Source organism: Thunnus albacares, chromosome 6 (genome assembly GCF_914725855.1).
Source record: "Thunnus albacares chromosome 6, fThuAlb1.1, whole genome shotgun sequence".
Lineage (NCBI taxonomy): Eukaryota > Metazoa > Chordata > Actinopteri > Scombriformes > Scombridae > Thunnus > Thunnus albacares.
In genome coordinates this window covers 8987959-9011909 of record NC_058111.1, presented here as the reverse complement: position 1 = coordinate 9011909, position 23951 = coordinate 8987959, and the positions used below count along the sequence as shown (strand labels likewise).

General features: G+C 39.9%; 1 protein-coding gene across 1 annotated transcript; it reads right to left on the bottom strand.

Moving 5' to 3' along the window:
* Positions 1–388: 388 nt before the first annotated feature.
* Positions 389–22846, bottom strand: cog6 (component of oligomeric golgi complex 6). The gene is made up of 19 exons (XM_044354734.1): positions 22644–22846; positions 22092–22235; positions 21529–21600; positions 21253–21311; positions 13712–13823; positions 13155–13237; positions 12844–12914; positions 11936–12029; positions 10172–10300; positions 9009–9100; positions 8010–8074; positions 7809–7900; positions 7593–7710; positions 6390–6521; positions 5996–6163; positions 4400–4507; positions 2798–2851; positions 2631–2710; positions 389–604 (listed from the first exon to the last, which is right to left on the bottom strand). The coding sequence occupies exons 1-19, from the start codon at positions 22776–22778 to the stop codon at positions 457–459; spliced, it is 1956 nt and encodes a 651-aa protein (XP_044210669.1). The 5' UTR covers positions 22779–22846; the 3' UTR covers positions 389–456.
* Positions 22847–23951: the final 1105 nt, after the last annotated feature.

The following is a 23951-nucleotide window of genomic DNA, read 5'->3' as shown; positions in this document are numbered from 1 at the left end:
TTTTTAATTCAGTGTATCCTTTTGTTTTATATAATGTTCAATATTCTCAATAAAAAAAAGTAGCTGTTTTGTACAATTATGATCCTCAAACAGGGTACATGGTGTGAAATCAAACAGAAAGAAGGAGACGTAGTGCTTTAACACAGAGAAAAAAAACATGTAGCAGTCAAAGTAAATGGATCATATACATATAAATGTTCCTTCCTCATGGCTCACGGGAGGCTCTATATACAGACATGTCTCTCTCTGAGGTCAGCGACCCACATCCCTCATTTCCCACACAGAACCCCACCTTAACAACCACTTTTATATACATTTATGTTATTATACTGTACAAATTACACAGCTCTTTAAATAACCTGCAGGCTGTCCAGCGCTGGTGCTTGACCCCCCCCCCCCCCCCTTTTTTTTTTTTTTTTTTTTTTGGAGATCAACCAGGTGGGACAAAAGTGTCTTTCAGGAGAGCAAGCTCTGGACCTGCTGAGGTGATCTGGGCAACAGGTTCTCTGGGTCTTTGTAGCTGTTAGCTGGGCTGGTCAGTGCAGTGTGAACCTCCCTGTAGGCTCTGCACACCAGCTCTGTCGACTGGCGGAAAATCTGCTCCCTGCACAAACAGATAAAACTCTTTAGATTCTTATACTCACACAATAAAGTACTAGCAGTGAATGGGCTTTTTTTTTTTTTTTTTTAAATAGGTCTAACATTTCTAAATCAGACAAGCAGAGCTATGTTGTAATTAGTCACTGATCAAAAACTGAAATAAGTCAGCCATGAGTAGGAATTTGTCCTAATTACTTTTTTTTTGTTCAGTGACCAGTGTGTGCCCCCACTGTGTCAAAACAATGAGTGGCAGTATGTGGTGCACACTGCCATCTATGGATACATATTACAGCATTAATGCACTGCATCAGACGTCAGCCACAGCAACACATATTGATTTAGCAAAGAAAATATGACTCAAAATCAAATATTTCTCCTCCCAAATCACATTTGCAACCATATTTTAATGTCAAAATGTAAAGTGCTACATTATAAGTAATTTTACGGATTTCTAGAGATGTTTAAAATATCCAATCCAGATATATCTCTGCATCTTTTTGGTTGTTTTCTTTTGTTGGAGGCAAGAATGATTGATAAGTCTCTTGGAGCCTTTAAAAAAATCTAATTAGAAACATTTAAAAAAAACTCAACATACAACGTTGAGTGAAGGACGTAATGTAACCGTTTCTTGCAGTGGAGAGCGAGTGGAAGACACAACGTTCGGACTGAAGAGCCCAGTGAGAGGTCTCAAGTCCTCAGTTGTATCCCACTCAGGCTCTTGAGATCCATATTTTTAATTGGCCCATAGAGAACACAGAACCACAGCACTGTGTATAACACCTCACACTACACCGAGTGCACTAACACGAAACGTGAAACGAAGGGAGTCTAAAAGTACATTCCCATTATTTGTGCGCTCCAGGAGCCAGATGCATAAGACTCTGTGTAGATTCATGACAAAAAAAAAACTGTGTGTACGCACAAAGCCACAACTATGCGTGCACATTCTTTTCATCAGATTCATAAAGCTGTGTGTACACATGTTTCTGTTTTACAAATCTCAGTCATTGTGGGAATAGGCGCATGTGAACAAGCCTCATTTCTACTATTCCGATGAAAATTAAAAGAATGATAAAATGAATCACACAAAAATGATTGATCAATATTCCGTTTGTAAATGAGCCTTTGATTAGCATTTTACAAATCTGTGTAAACGCAAAAAAAAACCCCATCTTTCACCTTATATTTCATCTCCACCTCATCACATCACCCTCTAGAAAAACATGTGTACACCTGGTCTGAAGAATGCGTGAGGTGCACGCATTCTCGCCGCACTTACTGTGTTTCTAAATACCGGTTTATGTGCGGGGAATGGCGTATGCATGGTTTTTGTGTGAACGCATCGTTTATGCATCTGGCCCCAGGAGTGTTTTCAGTATGCTGGCGGGTGTTTTTGTGTATTTAGGTGAGCAGAGAAGCAGACGTGAGAGATAGCGGGAGAGAGAGAGAGAGAAAGAAAGATAGAAAGAGAGAGAGAGAGAGAAAGACAAAGAGGAGGAATGATTTCAGGGAACGAGTGTGAGTGAGAAATGGACCAGAAGCTAATTAATGGCGTCCTGCCCATCAGTCCTCCCATGTCCATTAATAGAGAACATTAACCTGAGGTACAGAGTGCTCCTCAAGCCTGCTGCACTTCCCAGTAAACGTGACTCATAGAAAGAGCCCTCCATTGTAGCAGCTGGATTGAGCTAAAAGCATGTGCATTTTCTGATCAGTAAGACAAATACAGGCAGTCATGCCGTCCGCTCTCTCAATGTGTTGGTGGCTTTAGCAATTTAACATCCAAACTCTCTGTGCATTTAGTCGAGTGTTTTGTTTGGAATGCAGTAATGATCGTATTACATCTGGGAAACTAATGAATGTTGAACATTATTAGGTCAACGCTCTTGTGCTATTTTTATCACTCTGAATATGCTCTTTACACTGTTACACCATGCAGTGTGGAAAACATTTAACTTGAAGCCTGAATGTTGCATGTGTTCAGTTCTTTCCCTGAACAGACTATCAACATTACAGGGACAGGGACTCACTTGATGGCTGCGCTGAGCAGGAAGTTGAGCTGTGGCATCACGAGAGTGTCAGGCGACGACAAGTATCTATCAAACTGGACCTGTTGTTTTGTGCGAGAGATATAACAGCGGGTGATGAGATGAGAAATGTAGGGAAATTTGCTTTATAGATGTACACACTAACTCACCATGGCTGCCTTCACAGAGGAGCTGTCCATGCTTGGGAGGAGGGACAGAGGACCCTATGACAAAGAAAAGTGAGAATCAGCTTAGAATCCAATTCGAGGTTACAGCGAATAAACACTGAATCTCAGAGCTGAACGATGGTCTGGTTGGTTGAGGTCCTACATTCACTCAGGTTATTCAGGAAGCGCTGCAAGGTTTTCCCTTTCGGTGTTATTTGTCTACATTGCGCTGAACAGCTGCTAAAAATGGACGGAGGCAGGGACACAATTATGCCTAAATAAATTATGTTTCCTCTGGCCACCAGAGCAACAAGGACATTTCTTTTTCTTTGGTTTAAGAAAAAATTTTACTAAAAAATACATCATCATAATTGCGTACAGCTGTTTTATATCACCGAGCCTTCATGAAACAAAAAAGATGATCTGATAAGAGATTCATGATGTTGATAATGTGATAGAAGTCGGTTCATTACTCAGCCCTAGTTTACACTGAATAGATTTAATGGGGGGAAACTAAAATATAATTCGCCTTTTTTTGAATACATGTATCCATGTAACTAGACAAAAACTGTGCAGAGCAAATACAAGACTGACTTTGTGAACACAACAGCAGGTAGGTACCCTTAAGGCAATTAGCTGACACTGATTATCCAGAATGGCTGCATTAAGTCAAGCTTAAATGCCTAAATTGCCAACATTAAAAGCAGCAAATAGACGGCAGAGCAAGGGTCACAGTTACAGTGCGGTACCTAAGTGTGATTTTATGGGCATATGGGCACGTTAACAAACACACACTGTGAGTCTACAAACTCATCTGCTAGCTGCTAGCTAGCCCCGGTGGAACAGTTTTGTTTTAATCACTGTTTTCTTGTTTCTGACTTGTTCATCTGATGTATCACAGAAAATTACAGGGATAAAATGTTAAACAGATATTGAAAGTCAACCTTAAAAGTCCAGAATAAACTTTGGAAATTTTGTCTGTCGTTGACATCTGGGATGCTGTTGAGTGTAGACAGTGAGTCTTAATCTTTTCAAACAGAGGACTATTTAAGGAAAAAACCCAAGACAGGCCACCCGAGGAGAGAAGTAGTCTGCTGCAGAATGACAGTTCTTGATTGAGCTTTGTGTTGAGCTACAGCAGGAGCAACAGGGTGTGGTGTGTCCTGACATGACCCAGGGTTTCGAGACTCGCATGCTAAACCACAACTATGGGTCTCAGTCAGCTTAGTGGCAAAGTGTGTTATAATGGGAGAGGAAGGCTCCAGGGCATCAGCTCTCTCATCTGCACAGGACACTTCTGGAGAAGCTAATGTTTTAATAGAACATAACAAGATCTGTCTCCCTCTGTACTTTTCTCATATGAAAATCTGATAAAAATGCTATTATGTCCTAATAAAGACATTGGTCATGTGGTAACCATAGCGATTGCTATTGTAAAGCCCAAAGAGGTAGTGTAAACAATACTGTGGGTACCTGTGTAATATAAAAAAAGATGACCGTTAGGGAGTCATACAGCAGATATGTGAGAAAAAAAACCCCACAGTTCTATAACTTCACGAGTGAGTGCATGTGAAAGTGTGGTTGTGGTTAAGTGCCACGTGAGACCTGTTCAGCGCTGTGCTGCTGGACACAACTGTAGATGTAACTGAGTCCGGCTCTGGTCAGCACGTAGGATGCCTGCTCGTTGATCAGAGTGTCAAGGTGAGCCTCGATCTAGAAAATGAGGGAGAGAGCGGTTTAAAATCCAGTCCAATGCTGCATTGTGAACCGATGGTACTTGTGGTTAATGGAGAATCACTGTGCTATTGATAATGAAACTTCCACAGGAGCTCTTGTGGTGCTCAATTACAAAAGACGTGCTAAAAATAGAGGGATAGATGGCGCATTTGAGCATGATGTGGCGGATATATATGACGCACACCCTTGTATGAGACAGCATATTAAATTATCTTAATAAAAGATTTGGGCTCTATGGGTTTTAATGAAAGGAGCGAGAATAATTAACCATTTTTAATGAACAATACCCCTACGCTCAGACAATGTGATGACTGTAAGGTGAGCATTCGTGCTGGATAACATTAGTGTTTAATGATTAAGTTTGTCTTGTCCTACAAAAGGTGTGGTGCGTTATTAATAGATTGTAATTAAATGTTCATGGATATGGAAGCCTATAGGGGACTATATTATAATGATAATGTATACTTGAAAACGCAATAATCCAATTTGCATTTTCACATACACGTATGGGCGTTCTGTGACCATATCAAAATGAAAATGGAAAAGCTGTTTGGCATCTAATTTTCGTCATCTTAAGTTGTACCCCACTGTACAGTGGACAATATTCAAATGTTAATTTAAAAACTGAAATTTACAAAGCAATATTGAAGTCACAATTCAAAGTAAAAAAAATTTGAAAATGAAAATGAAAACAGCATTTGACATTTCATTTTCAAAGACGACACCTGCTGTACAGTGGACAGTTTTCAAATGCAATAAGCAAAACAGTGATTGTGTCCCGCCTACAGAGAATGATTGACGTCATAACTGAAGACCCTCCTTGATGAGATGACAGATTTCATTTTCATTTTGACACCAAAACAGTGTGGTGACATGTAGGTATAAATGCAATACACTGGGGGTGCTGTTTCGCTTATTGCGTTTGAATACTGTCCACTGCACAGCAGGTTAAGTCTCAGAAAATGAAATGTTAAATACTGTTTTCATTTTCAAATTGTTAGAAAATTACATTTAAACTTCAATTGTGACTTAAATAATGCTTGCACAAATGGAAAATTAGGCTATATTGTTTATATAGCATTTTAATTTCCGAATTTGATTTAACATTTGAATATTTTCTACTGTACAGCTGGTATGACTTTGAAAATTAAACGTCAATCAGTTTTTCCATTTTCATTTTAACCCATACGCGTATGTATAAATGAAAATGCAAATTGGATTATTGCATTTTCATTTTAATATTTACTCAAATAAAACATACATATGTGGAAAATTATAACGCTATTGTGGAACATTTTCATTTCCAAGTTAACATTATCATTTTAATATTGTCCTCTATGGGCTTCCATAAATGGATACCTAAAACATGAAAACATAAATCAATTCTCAAATTCACTATTAATTTGTTGATAATTGTTTAAAGTTTAAAAAAAATGACACAAGTTGTATTGTAGGAAGACAGACCTGGAACTCGAGCATCTCAAGCCTCTTGTCAGTGAACTCAAAGAGAGCCAGCGTAGTCTTCATCACATACAGTGAGTTGACCATGTAGGTAGCCATGTCAGCGGTGCCGAGGTTACTGGCTGACACAGTGCACAACTGCAGGAGGGGATCCAAGATGCAAGAAAGCACCTGGAAGAGAAGAGGTAAGGCAGATCCTTATGAGGTGAGTGAAATATCATTGAACAGGTGATAAAAAAAAAAATATATATATATATATATTAAAAAATGTCAAATAAACACATTTACAGGCAATAAAGTTAGCAGTAAAAAAAAATATGACAATAAAAAGAGGCAAGTTTGACTTTTTTCACACTTCTCCCCCACCCTGATCATACTGTACAAAATGTGTGTTTACTTGAGCAAAGTCAGCCTGGCGGGCATCCAGGGGAACCACTGAGGAGTCGTGGGAGGCCAGGACCTCCCTGAGGAGGGACAGGGTCTGAGTGAGGGAAGCTGTGGGTCCCAGGTCTGCAGGTGGCAGCTCCACCTGACCAGGCAGACAGGGCCAGGAGAAGACAAGAAATATGGAGCATAGGTAGATGTAGGTAGAAGGAGAAAAAGAGCAAAGTTATTCTTGCAGAGGATAGTTGTGTGGGATATAGCTTTTACCAAGACAAGTGATCCCCATAACATCAAAGCCTTAAATATCCTTAATGAGAATGATTGACCAAACATACAACTGCTCCCTGCTGCTATGCTGAGCCTCAGCTTGTTCTGAGCTTTTTTAGAGTCGAGCTTTTTTAATGAAGAGGGTTTTGATTTCATTGGCTTCTGGACACACAACAGAGAACTGTGCCTGACCACGTTTGTCCACCTAATAGAGCAAATTATGAGAAGGCTGTGTTCCTGGCATTAGCTGGAATTGACACTAAAACCCTGAGGGCCTTCAATTTGATTAACACCAAGCTACAGGGATAATTCTTGTAACTGCTATTGATCGGGGCACAGCCAGAATGTTATGAGGAAGAGCTCCTGCTCGTGCTGGGGTATATTTGGTAGGCAATTTAACTAAACAGTAACAAGTCTAGTGTTTTTTGGCAGCTAGCGCCATTTCGATGCTGTGGCCAGCAGGCAAAAAATGTTTACAAGTGCTTTAGAAACAGCCTTGTTGTCTTTGAAGGTTGAGAGGCAGAGCTGGAATACACAATGTGTGTCCACAGGGTGCTGTACTGTCATTTAAACGCTTTCATGAAAGAACATTGTGAACCTTCTGTCTTAAAAAACAAAGATTATACTGCTATCTCTCTTCTTACGTGATGCTATTGTTTTCCTAGCAGTCCCTTACCTTGACATCTTTCTTTTTGTGAATGGATTTTTGTAGGAACACTCAACTTAGGTTTGCTTTTTTCTCATTTTTGTTGATCTTCTACTGAAGCACTAACCACTCTAGATAAGAAACAAATAACTACATATTTCATAAGTAACAAATAAACATATAAATAAAGAAACAACTCAAAATAAACTGCACATCAGGTGGACAGTAGAGTTGAACATACTGCATGTACCAGGGTAAATATTGTGGATTGGTCAAATAAACCTCATCTTACTCATACTCTACCTTGTCCATGAGTCTGCTTGCATGAAGGCTCAGGCTGTTGAAGAACATCTTTTTACTGAGGATGTGCATTTCCTCAATAGTCATGAGCAAGGAGGCCACACTGGTCCCAGTGATAGAGCTGGACAAAGATCATGTGGGACAATTCATCAATACAGCATGAATGGCTAAAAACAACATATATCTCGTTATACTGCACACTTCAAAAAGCTGAAATACCTGATGGTGTGGTGGTAGAACTTCAGCAGGTTGGACAGCTTGTAAAGCAGGACGGCACCTGGCTCAGCCACGATGACCTGTTCGATCCGAACCTGAGGGACAGTTCGTATAACACACCGACTGAGTCCAGGATCAGAACATGACAGAATACAGACAGTGTCTTATTCTTAAATATTGTTCTATACTAATGTGGTTGCTCACTTTAAGCGGCCTGCAGACTCCCTCAGTGATGTGTCCAACGACCTCCTGCATGTTCTCCTCCACACCTAATGAAAGAGGAAGACACACACACACAGAACACATACAGTCAAGGCTATTTGAGATTCAATACATCAGTTCTTTTGAGGGTATCATAAATATGAGCAAAGCATTAATTAATGCATCATTAGGGAAAAATGTCTCTATTGGAACAAAAATAAGCATGCATGAGCAGTAACATATTAACTGAGCATCCTTTACATCAAAAGGGAACACACAAGTTTATTCCTGTATCAATCTTATGTTGCAATCACAGATTCAAGTATATAATCCGACTGTGGAACTTTTTTTTTTTAAGTTCACATGTGACAACAGTCATTCAGACTGAAACCCACCCACCTAGTCGGTTAGGGTTTTTCCCAAATGAACTCTCACAGGGTTTGTTAGGTGTGAAATAATAAATATTAAAATACAGAAAGCTACTCCAAAAGGATGTAAGGAGGTAAATGTTGACATTTTTATAGCCGGGATTTAATAGCTTTGCGTAACTGAATCGATCGAGGACAAACAACGGTCTCGACTGATCCTCTCACTGAGTTCTCTTCATTCTTTACTGCTATGAAAACTAGAGAAGGTAAATCAGGGAAACAAGCACAGGATTAGTCTGTCAGGCTGAACTAAATGTACTGGAATTGGATTTGTTCACACTTTTTAACTGTTGCCAAAATGTCTAACCACATGGAATGACTGGTTACTTAAACTCTGTCCAATAAACAAGCTACTTGTGAGTCCATGTGACATTTGTTTACAAGCAATAGTTCAAAGGCAAAATACACCAAATTAAAAAAAATTGTGAAAAACTTCCAATGAGGTAAAATAAAATAAAAAAAAGTTTAAAAAAAAAACAAGCTGTAGATCATATTGATGTGATCTAAGGTGTGGCATGAACCGGGATAATGGAGAACTGCGCACTATGTAATTAGCATGTAGGTAGCGGCATACCTTGCAGAGTGACTTGTTTCAGCAGAGCTTCTAGATGCTCTTTCTCTGAGGCGGTGGCTTGGTGCAACCAGGCCAGCATGTCCCCAACATACCTGAAAGATCGACAAACCAGTCCGTATTAAAACAGCACGTCACTGAGGGGCCAACCGAAGGGCTAATCTTACCGCGTCCTGACCACAGCTACATTGAAGCATGGGGTCATCGTGTTTCACTCCCCTCACACACACAAACACACAGTTTTAGTGTTATATAATGGTGGAAAGCAGCAAACTTGAATTATTGTGTGTGTGTCTGAGTGTGTCTGTGTGTGCATGTGAATAAGTGTGACGATATAGGGAGGTGAGAAAGAACTTGATGTTCTCAGAACTGCTGATGCCACCTATTAAAGTGGAGGTGATTTTGTGTTCCAAACATGGCTGATATTCTGAGAAAATCTCCCATTTGGCTCCTGGGCACAGGAGCAAAAGGGAAGAGGATGTGGTGCAACAGGAAACAGAGACACGCTCAGACACTCCTTGAAAAAAAAAAAAAAAAAAAACACAATCATTTAACATCTGAAATCCAATTTCACTCGCAGGGGTTTGGAACAAATTCAGATTAACTTATAGATCAAGAACTCATGACATTTGCAATCACACAACAGACACACTGTGCATTTGGGAAGGTAGAATATTTATATCTTTAATAAAAAGATATAAATATTTAAAGGGACAGTTATTTTTTTGAGGAGTTGTACTATATCTCCTATAATATTTAGAGTCAGACACCCTGTTGATTCCATTTGAACGTGTAGTTTGTAGTTCTTCTGAATAGTGATCACTAGAAATGAATGCAAAATCCTGAATATGAATAAACAATTCACATATTGAATGAATAAACATTCTAGAAATACTTTTTAATAAATGTACACACATATATATATATATATTTATTCAGCAGCAAACAGGTTGGAAGTAATATTTGTCACGTTATAAATACACAAATTACAACCTGTAGTTCAATTCAGCCTGTCATTTATCTTTGGAGGTGCATGATGGTTTGTTTTTTTAGGGGAACCTTCTCTTTGAACCTGCAGACATCGATTAATCGAGCCATCTATGCTCAACTCACAAATCTTTAAGAAATGGTGATGTTTAGCTCACAAACGGGACTGGAGATGATACCTCATAGGGTCATGTGAATGCATCTCTATGGGACGGGGAGTTCCTCCTGGCCCGCCCCGCGTGAGGGCATCGATGAAGCCTCGTACCACCGCACACCTGCGCGCAGTCCCGAACTCATCCAAAGTGTACCTGACCAAACAGAAGAGAAAGAAGGCAACATTCAAACCCCCCCGAAACCTTATGTGAAAATACTGCGGCCAACATGTTTTCGTGCAGACTGTGTGTCGGAGGTCAGTCACTGACATAAATCAACAATGTAGGCAGCTTTTCCAAAAGGAAAGAGTTTGAGGTTGTTTTGATTACTTGGCGGTGGCGAGCTCTTTGTCAGACTAAACAGAAGATAGTGCTGAATTAAGATTCCAGGAACGCCGGTTTTTATTCACTCAGCCTCAACATCCCCAGCCTGCGCATGACCTTGGACACTTTCTGGGCACCGAGACAGGTGCATTTTCAAGAACGCAGCATAGACAGAGGGAAGATTTGCCATGAAAACATATCTCGGGGTAACGTGTGAAATTTTCCTGTGTGTTGTTTTTGTTCAAGGGACAAAGTTGAACTCACAGTGAGCATCGGGAAATCTGCAAGTCCTACGTAATTCTATGCTTTATGTGAGCACACGTTGCTCTCTTGTAGTGGTGGGTATGAATCATTTGCATAGATATTGACATTCAATGCTTTTAAAAACACTTTATTCCTTTTTTTTTTTATTTATTATGTAGTTCCTCATTCAGGCAGTGCTTGCTTTAAAATAACTAGGAGTAATGGGCATAGTATGTGTCATGATTCTCAGAGTGACAAAACCCTTTGTTAAACTTTTAGTTAACATACTAAAAAAAAAAGCTGTTGACTTGAAAGAGGAGATGAATAAGGATTAAAAACAAAGCAGACAAGGTACATCAAGGACGTAGCTGTCGACAACCATCTTTACATCATGCTAATTTTCTGTTATATAAAAATGTAGCGTCCGTGTAAAGTTTTTTGACCACTAGTGGCACTGTGGAGAAGTGACTTGATGGGCAGGGTCATGTATTTGTGTCACATTGTTATACCAACATTTCTGCAGTCCTCCAAATGTATCCATGTGTATTTTGGAGAAAAACACTAAATATAGACAAAGCTGTTTGTTTACAATGTTAATGAATCTCATACAATGTCTCAAATACAGAAAATTCATAAAGATTCATTTTAGTGAGCACTGTTTTGTTAAACTACAAGGATATATGTTTCCTCAATACGAACTTGCCATAAGCCTGTGGTGGTCATTTTTTTTGTTTTCAGTGCCACTTGTTTATATTTTGGCAGTGATTTTTTATGGGTCTGCATTTTCTTCTACGCCTGGCTGCAAGATGGCGACATTTTCTGTAGCTCCAGGCTGTTTGCTCTGTTGTTTTGCTAATCAAGAACCTCTTTGTTTCTCTTGCCAAGACCACGTCGGTGACAGAGACGGCAAGAATCTCTTTGGCCATAAGCTCTTGCAGTTCACGTGTCGGGTGCCGACAGAAGACGGTTGCAGAGTGAAATACAAAGCCTTTCGGTCGATGGGGGAACTGCTGCTTGATTTTGAATTTAACAAGAACATATTGCCAATATCAGTGAAGTGTTGTGCCAGTAGACTTGCCCCATTGATGCCTTAATTTTGGACGTGTAAAAAAAAAATCCATCACTTCTACTTTCTGTTAATGCTCTTAGAAGACATATAAACATTGATTGGCATGGGGAGGGAGACAAATGAAGGGACAGACAATACAGTATGTTGTGTGTTACTTGTAAAGGACAGGTCGGTCCTGTAAGGCCTCCATGGCTTGAGTCAACACAGGGCTGATATCACAGGTCTCCTGGGTCAGTCCCCTGCATTCATCTACGTAGAAACAAAGACAATTGGACAAGATATGTCTCAATGAGAGCGGAGCACTATCATCCAACCAGAGAAATAGTTACAGTCTTTCTAGAAACTATGCTTGTGTTCTGCTCCATTCAAGTTGCTAAATGTTTTGGACCATAACAACTCTGTTGGCAACGACCGCACCAAAGCACCAGGAACATTTTTCAATCATATTTTCCCATGAGCTTTTCCCAAGACGTCAGTCAGTTTACTTATGCTTCAGACAATACAAACAATGAACAGGATTTAGGGTACTGGGCAGTCTTCCACACTGTTGAGAAAATGGGTCAACACACTCCACTACTGTCGGCGCTTACCGAATGCTTTAAATGCTAAATGACATAAAGTGAATGCTCTCTTCAGAAAATGTGTAGTAATATATTTTTTGTATTGTAAAATTACACAAATTTGGTTTCTATGACCTAAATGATTTATTTCCATTTTAATTTCATTGACATGATTATAATTGATATAGAGGATATGAGTCACATGTGTCCTCAAATGTATCCTATATGTACAGGATATTTACTTTCACTTGAGAGCGCACAATATTATATTTATATATTATACATCCAGCAGTAGCAAGTTTGTGGCGATAAAAAAAGACAAACTCAGATGTCTGACAATAGAATTTACACTCTCGTTAATTTTGACAAAATGCACTTATGCCTTCTCTGTTTGACAACACAATACCCAAATTCATTGTGAAGCCCTCGCACATAAAGCGTCATAGTGAGTCAGTTTTATCCCTCGCCGTACCCGTGGCATTAACTCTGTGTACTCTACTCACTCTGAGCCCAGCGGTAGAGCTGCTCATATGATGTCTCCTGTAACACGGCCATCTGCTCCATGATCTCTAGCCTAGAACAAGCACACAAACCAAGACCACACATTACATACTCATGACCTGCAGCATAGTGTCAGATCCCTGACAGAGACATAAATACCAGACCTGGATGTTTTTTTCCCCTACTTGCCTGTTTTACCACTCAGGTTCATAAATGTAACAACAAAAATAAAACCACTGTAAAAAAAAAAAAAAAAAACTGTCAGTGGAAGTGGAGCACAGAGTAACACTATGTGGTGAGACGTGCACCTTACCCTGCGGTTTGCTGGTTGGTTCGCAAGAGGATTTTCACATCCTCGTGGATGTGCTTCACCCGGCTGAGAGCTTTGAAGAAATCCTGGAAAAATAATGGAAAATAAAAGGACACATATGAAGCTATTAGGAACAACATAGGCTGCAAATTTCCAGAAATCAGTGTACTTTTTTTTTAGGCAAACTAAAAATTACAACAATGTTTTCTGGTGTGACCAAGGACTTAACTGATCATGCTATATTAATAAATATAACCTTAATTTGAAACTGTATCATTTCATGTGTGTTGTATTAACTAATGGATTTAAAATCCCGACCACGTCTTACAACATATCAGATGTTGTGGCAGCATGTTGGCAGAGTGAGAAGAGGCATCACCCTTCACCAGATGATCCGAGTAATGAAGCCTCTCAAGCAACAGACTGAAGGTAAAAGACAGCTGCAGATCGGCAAGGCAGAAATCTGCGTGCCTGATATTGCATCCTCCCATCATTTAGGAGCAGATGGGAGAATTCTTTACAGGGTTTAATTCATTAGTATACATCATAATGGAGATTACCTCAGTAATGGGTGCATCCCGAGCCCCTCGCAGAGTGGCCATCTCCTCGTTAGATAGCTGAAACTTGGCAAGGAAAGCCTGGGCAACCTGGGCCCGAACCTCCAGGCGGTGACTAAGGGAAAAGGAATAAATGTTGTCATTTCCTTTGCTTGTCATTATTTCCCTTTGATATAAAAAAAAGAATTTTTTTTTTATTGCAATGCTTTGTCATATAGCTGGGCCTTTGCTTGTCGTCTTTATTTGTTTTGTCTGTCTTCCAGGCCCCTTGGGATTTTTTTTTTATCACAGAAAAGCGCTCAAATGTTTTATCACTGTGTTTTGTCAACCCCTTGTGTTTTCCCGAATAAAAAGACCTGTCTGGAAAACTAGAATAAAGTTAAATGCTATAATTTAACATCAAAAATAGGGAAGCTTGTCAACAAGCTGTAATGTTTAAAGTCATACAGCAGATGGCAGTCACACTCCTCACACACAAACACACACATTTGCTGGCGGTGAACTACAAGTCAAACAACAGGATGAGGGACACAGAGTGAAGATATCATGTGCAGCAGTCAGAAAATATATAACAGAGGAAGACAAGAGGGACAAAAGGAACACAGAGCCGGATACTGGCAAGGTTTTGTCTCTATCAATAACAGCAGAGCGATCACTATCAGTGTCACTGTAAGTGTCTTAACACAATAGTGACCATGGCAACCGCCCCGGTCTAACAGGGAACTCTGTCACGGGATAGCAGAACAACAGTGAGTCCTCCCTCTGTCCCCATCTTTCTATCCAAACCATCTCGTCTATATTCTCTCCCTCTCTGTGAAGGCACTGCTTGATCGGTAAATCACCAGGTTGTTTTGGTGGAGGAGAAGAACCCAACATTATCCGACCATTGTCTCTCACATAGCTATTACCAGTGACCAGCCAGCTGGAAGCAAAGGGTTGTAAATCTGTTGCAGGACTCTATGATTTAGTACAAATTTATATTTGTAGAGCCTCACACACACACACAATAGCTTGAGGCTTCTTTGCCCTTAACGTATTACGTGTTTAGATTTTGTCACAACACGCTGGGAGAACAGCTTGGCCTTTAACTAGATCACTACCTTTGCACAGACAGGCTTTATAGCAGCCCTGCTATTATTTAAAAAGGCGTTTTGAGGTGGTTGTTAAAATCCTTCAATCCTCCAGATATCTGTTATTATGGTACATTATTTAGGCAATGTAACAGACCATTGTTGTATTCAAAGTAGCTGTCACTACCCAACCTTGCACACATGTGTATAGAACATACTGAAAGTCAAAAACAGAGAGGAGAAAACTGAACGACAATTGATTGGAGAGCATTTTTATCTATTGAGAGATAAAAAAAAAGTGAAAAAAGAGGCTCTTGAGCTACCTGATATCACAACACAATTACAATGATATGTAACAAGATAAGGTCAAAAGCTAGTATATGACTGGACAGTGTGTGAAACGCTAGAGGACTTCTAATTTGAAACAGATAACAGGAAGTGGCGGCATTCGACCGACCAATTGTGTAACTTCATCAGTCAGTCAGTCATTCAGGGACATTTACGTTTATAGCAGTGTTTTTCAATCCCGGTCCAGGGGCACCCCTGCCCTGCATGTTTTAAATGTTTCCCTCTTCCAACACTCTTGAGTCAAATGATCAGCTCATCATCGAGCTCTGCAGAAGCCTGATAACGACACATTCATTTGAATCAGGTGTGTTGGAGCAGGGAAACATTTACAACATGCAGGGCAGGGTTGCCCCAGGACCAGGATTGAAAAACACCGGTTTACAGGGCTGGTCTGCTGCGGTCCAGCCAAAAATAACAAGCTATGCTAATGGTTCATTAATCACAGTGGGTGATGCATAAATCAGTAAAACTATTTCCATGTCAACATGCTTGTCTTCACACACACACACACACACGAGCAATATTAATATGAAGTCTGCAAACTCTTGTAGAATGAGCGGCTACATTTGTAGGAAAAAGAGATTTTTATCACTAATATGCAAATCTATGCAGCAAGCTTTTAGAAGAATCTAATTTGATAATCTGTTCTAGTGAGAAACTACAGTTCAAACATGGAATTTGTATCATGACAGACTTATTATCTTCACAAGAAAACTCACAGGCAGAAACGTACACATGCATAACGTCTGCATGTGGGACAAAAGGTCTCACATACCATTTTTATTAGACATGAAATTGATTGGCCACCCGATGGTTCTAATCATCTCAAAAGGCTTCATAACCCTTATCTGATCAGACATATTTAACATGCCTCAGCTTGGAATTTCATTTATGAAGTATTTAAACCATAGACTGTATTTCTAGCTATGTATCTCTATGTGAGTTTGTGTTTACTGCGTCTATGAGATAAGTTCGCATAATTGATCCACTGATGCTGAGCTAGCGAGAGGAATTTATCTGAAAGCTCTCACAGTTAATTTGGAATGATTTGGTTCAATTGATTGATTCAATATTTTAATCACTTGACACTGAAATGCAGAAAACAGAAAAACATACATTTTTGAAAGGAGAAAAGGCGATGTCTGTTTTTGTTGTCTTTGCAGCTGAGTTCTCATCATTAAACCACTTGAGCTGTAATAACGTCATGTACTCAACTTTCCATGCCGAAAATAAGATCTCACGAGTCTCATCGGAATGCAGCGATTGTTTCCATCCCGTCATTCATGAAAACTTCTGTCTATGGACACTTTGAACTTTTTTTTTTTTTTTTTTTTTGACATGGGAGCATCAGAGGAGCAAACCTTTTTGGCATGTCAAACTTTGTAAGAGAATCACCCCTAGAAGATAAGAAATGCCCCCAATTTCTCACATCTAGGCTGAGAGTGACAGACCTGTTCCCCCGGGATGTAAATCACAACAAACAGACAGGCTGCACACGCCTGTACAAGGTGAGGAAAAGAGGATTGCGGGAGCTAAAGCAGAGGGGAGCAAGGGAACAGTGGAGCAGCAGGATCTTTTCAACAGTGCTGTCAGGACTTGACACATTCTTCTCCAGACTGCAATTACCAAATACCAGAGAGAGGCAACATACTTGAGTGAATCGGCAAAGTCACACTGTAAGACAAGTATGTGGAGACTCTGAGGGTGGTGGTTCCAAGGAAAGATAAAGTCGGTGAGGTAAGCTCCTCTTGGAGAATGTCCAATAAGTGCAGGTTACACAATGTGACATGACAGGATGAAATTCCTACACAATAGACTACAATGCACTGAACAATAAACATGTTGCAGTGTGTAAAGGTCTGCCTCTTTGTTTGTGTGGTGAGATTTCCCCAACTAGGCCAATTGATTTTGTCTGTTCAAGCATAGAAAGCGTTTAAGCTACATAACACAGCAAAATCTCATCAACAGCTTCGTCACACTGAAATTACCAGTGCCTCCTTAATTACCTGACAGCCGATTTTAGAAAAACTGAGAGCATGATCAGCAAGTAACATTTACCAAGCTCACTAGTTATTATACGGTACAAATAGAAAAATACTTCTATAAAAAGTAGTCATTGGTTTCTTATTGGTAGAGAGCATTAGTTTACACAGACAGGTAAGATAAAGAACATGAAATGATTTACAGGACTGACTGATAATCGTACGGACTGAAAGATAAGGAGATCAAGATCAACTGCGCTTTCTGGCGAACGAACCAAATGACCAACCTTCTCATAAGTTGTAAACCATGTGGTTTGATTATCCATTAAAATCTATTAGGGGCCATTTCAAAGGCTTGCGTGGAAATTTGGCATTCACAAAGCTGTTAGTTAGCTACGCGCCAATGATCACAGAGTGCAGTCGCAGCCAGTCCCATCAACACAAAGGCATACTCACAGCCATACCCTCATTAACAGCCAGCTGAGCCTTAATAAGGCTCAAGTGTCATTTTACACAAGTTGTCATTTACAATCTCAAGTCCCTGATCGTTCTCTCAAGGGTTTCAGAGCTTTTGATTTATTAATGACCTACACAGAACTCATACTGAAAACAGTTGCTTTATTTTTGGGAAAAACTGTCTCAAATGAAACACAGGTCTCCATATCTGATAATTCATCATAGACCACGGGAATTACTGTGAGGTAGTTGTGGTTACCTACATTGTTTGTGTTGTTTCTTTGGCATTAAGCCAAATAGGCCTACTGTAGCTGCCTGAGTGGTTCAGTAATAGCTGGTAAATTAAACCAACAGTCCAACCCCTTCACGCAGTCAATAAAAATATCCGTCCGTGAGATGTCTCAACTTGTTCAGCGTGATAACATGTCAACGTAATGCAGAGATTACACAGTGCAAGACAGGTGTGCAGCATTATGTTTCATTACGGAACAACACACAGCACCTATTTAGTGCTGTTGCTGACAGCGTCTTTGAACAGGACCGGCCCCTGCGTGTAACGAAACAAAAGAGCAGCGTGTCTGAAAGCTGGCAGGCAAACACAGTTCGTCTACTCCCATTGGCTCACCTCTCCCACCTTTGCTTCTGCACACTATAAGCAATCTGCTGGTCCTTTCCGTTTCATTAGAGCTGACAAATGACACAGTGCCACCGGCAGGTAAGATAGCAAACAGTTCAGGACAGGCCTGCTCTGCCGGGTAAATACACATTAGCATCTGCAGAGCTTTAAAAACGACTGTACTGTCTCTGCAGAGCTGCCCAACGAGCACAAAATGTGATATTATGCTGCACATCTAGCATGGCTATAATAAGTGTCAACAGAAGAAAAAAAAAAAAAAAAAAAAGACAGTGGCCTGGGACTGCAGAGGATTGTGTGACCTGAAATAGATCTGACCGAGAAGACTTGAGTGGTGTGGTGCAGGGGGCTGACTGCTGGGTGGCTGAAGGAGGACAGCTTGACTGCACACTTCCCCTGGCAGTTCTTCTGAGACAAAATTACTCAAGACAAGGTCACAGCCCAGCATGCAGACACTATCCCATCTGGCTGTGGAGTCATTGTGGCTTCGCGAATGAAAATGTCAAACAGACGGACAGCAGGTCCAAAAGGAACCACTATGCAAAGAAAAAGACAAGGCAGGGGGCCACTCAGAAGGGCATTCAAGTAAAACCTCTGAGCACTTACCTTCGACAAGGCCGCCCCGCACAAAGCAATATGAATTGTATTAATTCATGTATGTGTTCGCTGATGGCTTTATCCCCACTGGTGTATGTGACTGCTCTCAGATTCAGAGCTCATCTCCTGCCTCTTTAATCTCACTGCCTCCCTTCCTATGTCACCTTTTCTTCAAGGAGGTCCTAAAGCTGTGCCAGTGGAGCATGGAATTGCAGCAGTACATCACAGCTGTCAGCAGTGTCTTTTGCCAGAAATCTACATTATCTTTGCCCATATCCCTGTCTCCATGTCAACTCACAAGGTCACTGAGCACCGAGGTCACAGCCGCTACTAATGCTAATGAACCCCACCCCCAACCCCCACTTATCAGCTAACAGGAACGAGTGTTTTATTTTCACATCCCTGTCAACACTCTGTCAGCCAAATTCATAGATTAATGATACCCCGATTAATTTTATTGGCAGCCTCTCAAGCCCCCGAAAAAACCCATCAGTATTCCAAGAGTTGTGGATGGGTGAGTACCCTAGACACACTATCTGCCTCCACTCATGATTCTATGTCATGGTAAACTGTATATATTAGATCTGCATATCTGATGGCTCTTAATATGTGTTGTCAGCAAATCTCAACGCATATGCTCAAATACGAGAACACACTGATGAGCTGCTCCCAAGTTGTAATAGCCTGGCTTCAATAAGATCAGGGAGTGGTGCAGTGTAAACCGGAGCTACTTTGATGTGTATCTCAAGGCCAAACATCACAGGACATGACGAATAAAACAAAATAAAGCTCCATTAATGATGATTGCTGCCTTCCTTATGCAAATAGACAAGTGCAGGAAAATATTCATCAGACTCATGAATCTTTCATCCCTTCTCATCAAAAATAAAGATGTGCTTGCCAGTTCCTCCTGCCCTGCACCAAATCTCTCTGACCCTAAAGAGAAACTGCATTTCACAGACTAGAATATTTCTCTTCAACTTATTGGTGTTTTAACTTGGTGGGTCGTTTCTTTATTTGTGTAAATATGTCAAATTATCAGTATGCAATTTTAAATTTGTGGCCTGGTTATATTTAAACTGGAGTGTGGGACTTACATATAAATATACATGAACGTTCATTACATTGAAGCCCTTGACAAACAAGTTCACACATCGCTGATTAAGTCTATCATCGCCGGGTAAATCTCTCTGTATTTCGCAATACACCAGAGATTTTCAAATTTGGTGTCTGTGGTGACTTTCCCGCGCTGGTTTACTGAAAGCAATGTGTTTTATGTCAACCAGCAATGATCGGTTTTCGACTGTTGACCAAGACAGACCGTCCTCAGTGTGCCCCATCCACGTTACATTGCCAGGACGGGGACCGGCTCACGTAAAAAGCCTCAAACAGTGTTTGTGTAATTACTCTCACTGCCAGAGGGGGGAGACAAAAGTTCCGCACTGCAACTTTAAAGGGCTAAATTCCCTTAAATTGCCAGTAGTGTCAAATATTCCGGAGAGTGCAGTGGAAACTCCTAGAAAACAAGGAAGTCCTAGCATAATCAGCCTCTCTTTCCAAACATAATGTGTACCATAAAAGCTTATCTCTTGCAAAGTGTACAATTCTGTTCCTGCCGTGTGTTTTGATTGAAGTGCTATTTGTGTGGAAACTTGACTGAATAGAAAAAAGGGTAATTTCTCTGAGGAAATGAAACACCAGAGAGATCGGAACGATGGTGTCTAGCTTTCCACTGATGAAGATGCCTATCAGTGACATATGTGACGGATTTGCAAAATGACTTGTAGCCTCAGAACAGATAAGGGGAAAATTTGCAATAAGAGATTTCTTCGGAATAAAGTTGCCAACCTATCTCCATGATCTCCCTGACATTCTGAAATGCCAGATAAAAGTTCAGGGTGACAGCCTCGTCTTATGGTCTTACTTTACATTTTGGTGACACTTTAGTCACAATCAGATCGAGAACATCTTGTGATTCCAACAGTAGAATAAAGTTGAGTTTCCAGATTCATTTGCACACCGAAACTTGTACGAGAGTGACCAATGCATATTTGGTGTAATCCATTATAAACAGCCCTACAATAAATACTACTTTACTTAAAATGTAACGTCTATATTAAGACGACTACTTTAGTTATTTGAGTGTGTATCACCCAATTCAATATAAATATAACACAAATGACAGTTGCAAGAATTTCAACTAAGCTGAATTAACTACTAAATAATTAAGATTGTACGTTTTCCAAAGGCGCCGATATTTACTGTGTACTGGATTACATTACATTGCACTGTTCTACTTTTCTGGCCATTCTGTGTATTTGATTCATGTGGCCTCAGGAGGAAAAAGGGGAAAGCTTACATGTAAACCATTAATACTGAGATACAAGATGCAAGTTTCATGCAGTAACACACACACACACACACAGAGTTTTCATCACCCCTTTAGAATGAACTCACTTCTCTCCCTGAAGCTTGTTGGTTTTTACTATCAAGTCTTGAGTTTGCTCCTTGGCAGCCTGTTGAAGAAAAGTTCTTTGATTATTTGCAGTGGCCAAAATATATGTTCTCAAAAGAAATCTAAAAATGTGTTATTAAAATCATACATTTGATTTATACTACGCTAAGCTTGCACAAGTATACTAACCTCCATTCATGTTATGAATACACAGTTTCAGTAAATCGTTATTCATACAGGAGAATGTTTTAACAACATGCCAAGAAAATATACTACACCTTTAATCTACTGGTCATTTCTTCACAACATGTAGTCATGGCCTGCACATCCTCATGAACACTTTCAAGCTCCTGTGGAGAACGTGAAATCACAGTTGACACAGCACTGAGGCAGTTTAGAAATAACTTTCTGTGTATGAAATATACTCATCACAGTATTTCTAGATACTGGTGATACCATGCACTTCATAAATTACAGTTTATTGCATTATGAGCGTCTCAGAATTCTGTTATGTTGAACAAATTTGTGTAACTTGCTGGAATCACAGGATTTTAAGATCCCAATTTCAGTCCTCTAAGAAATTAGACTGATGTGATTTGGGTAGGAGCATTTTCACCACAACCTTGAAAGTTACAAAAAACCTAAATCAAGCTATGTTTTTTGTGAAATATTGTCAGGAATTAAGTGTATCTACTCAACTGCCTCTGCTCAGGCTGTGAATATTTCCACATCCCAAATCACCACATCACACCACATATGCTTTTCCTCGTCCTGGGACATGGATGCTGTTTTAAATAAAGGGTAATAAATTGGATTTTCTTGCAATCCTCCTTGCAATTACCTCCTTTACTTCCTTAAATATTCGTGCAAACTCCTCGTTGATTGTCAGGCTTCGTCTCTCTATATCACCTCGAAGATTTCTCCTGGTGCGCAAGCTGTTCTCAGTGAAGAACACCGACAGCGCCTTCAGCGCCTCCAGCATCTCCTGGAAAGACAATCGGGACGTTATCGTACCGGTTAGTTGTGACAAACGTAAAACTAAGAATCTGTTCCCCTTTCACTTAAATCACCGGAATCCAAACTGCGTGGGAAACGAAATATGGGAGTTTTTGGCCGCCTGCATTTTCTCACTTACAGTCCTTTTCGGTTTTCATTACGAGGATACAAATGTAGCAACATGCTAACCATTAAAATAATAAAAACTGTGTTTGCCGTTGTTAATATGCTTTACCACAGCCAGTAATGAGCAATATCGTTTCCTCCAAACAACTGTCTCCGGGCAGGTTACAATATCACCGTAAAGCCGAAATATCTCCTGTCGTCAACTAACTAGCTTGCGCTGCACCTCTAGCTACTGTTAGCTAGCTAGCAAAGAGCTAAAGTCTTAACGTACCTTGTCATTGTCAAGCCTCGTCTCCAATATTTTGTTGAGCTTTCTTGATAGAGGATTATTGGGTTGAGAAGGCGCATTTGGATTCTGTATAACAGTGGAGCTATCAGTTGAACTGTCTACCTTAATATCAGCCATTGTAAACAGAAACAAACCCTCCACGTCAACTTTCGGAAAGGATGTTATGGTCCTTCTGGAATAAATGTCCGGCCGGCGTGTAGGAGAACAAAACAACGTTCCGCTACGAGATGATTTACCTCTGTTGCAGAAATTGCTCTGTTGAACAGACCACCAAGGACCGACGATGATGATGATGATGATGATGATGATGATGATGATGATAATGATAATGATAATGATAATGATGATGATGATGATTATGATGTAAAACAAATATATATCATTATATCAAATAGATACATATCATTCTCTGGGTTGCTCACTCCTTCAAGCAAATCTAAAACCAAACATTTAAGTTGAGTGAGTTATCATTATGTCATTTCAAGTAGAGAATATTACATGTCCTGTGACAAGATAATGAGATTGCAGGTCAAATATTTAACAAGGGAGAGAGGTGGGCTCAAGTGAATCGTTTATTTACAGTGTATTGGGTCGGTAACTAGTCTGTGTCAAATTAACTTTAAAGGATAAATGAGACTAGAGTATGATCTACATAGTCAAGATATCTCTGGAAAATGTTGATGCTACGTTCAAGTGCTGTTGGAAATATTCCACTTATGAGGAAACTCAACAATAAATTATTCATGGAGATAATAGTGGGAATACTCTATGGGATTACGCAAAGTCTAAGGACCTAAACTACCAGTCTAAGAATCCCAGAACAGCGACCTGGCTGATCAGACAACTGCCAAAATAAGTATTTGACATTAAGTTAATTATATAAATAAATATGAATTAAAAAGAAGTCGGCCTAGATCATTTAAGGTTTGATTGATAATACTGTGACTTACAGTAGGATATCAATTAGAGTCAAAATGGTGATAATATTTCTGACTTACCAGCCTCAACCACAAGTGTAAAGTAACAGTATACCTTGAGTACTGTGTAATTATGGTTTTTCAGGAACTCAGTGATTTTCTTAACCCAATTCCAAGACTGCATTGTTCTTGTAAATTCAGCTCCATAAATGTTATATTTTTTCAGATAATTAAAAATTGGATCGTGCTGATTAAATCAACTATTTTTTTTTTTTTTTTACCAAAAACCTTCCTTTAATTCTGTTCTGAATGCCAAAGATAACTGATTATTTCCAACACTGCCTGAAGATGTTTAATACCAAGACAGACAACA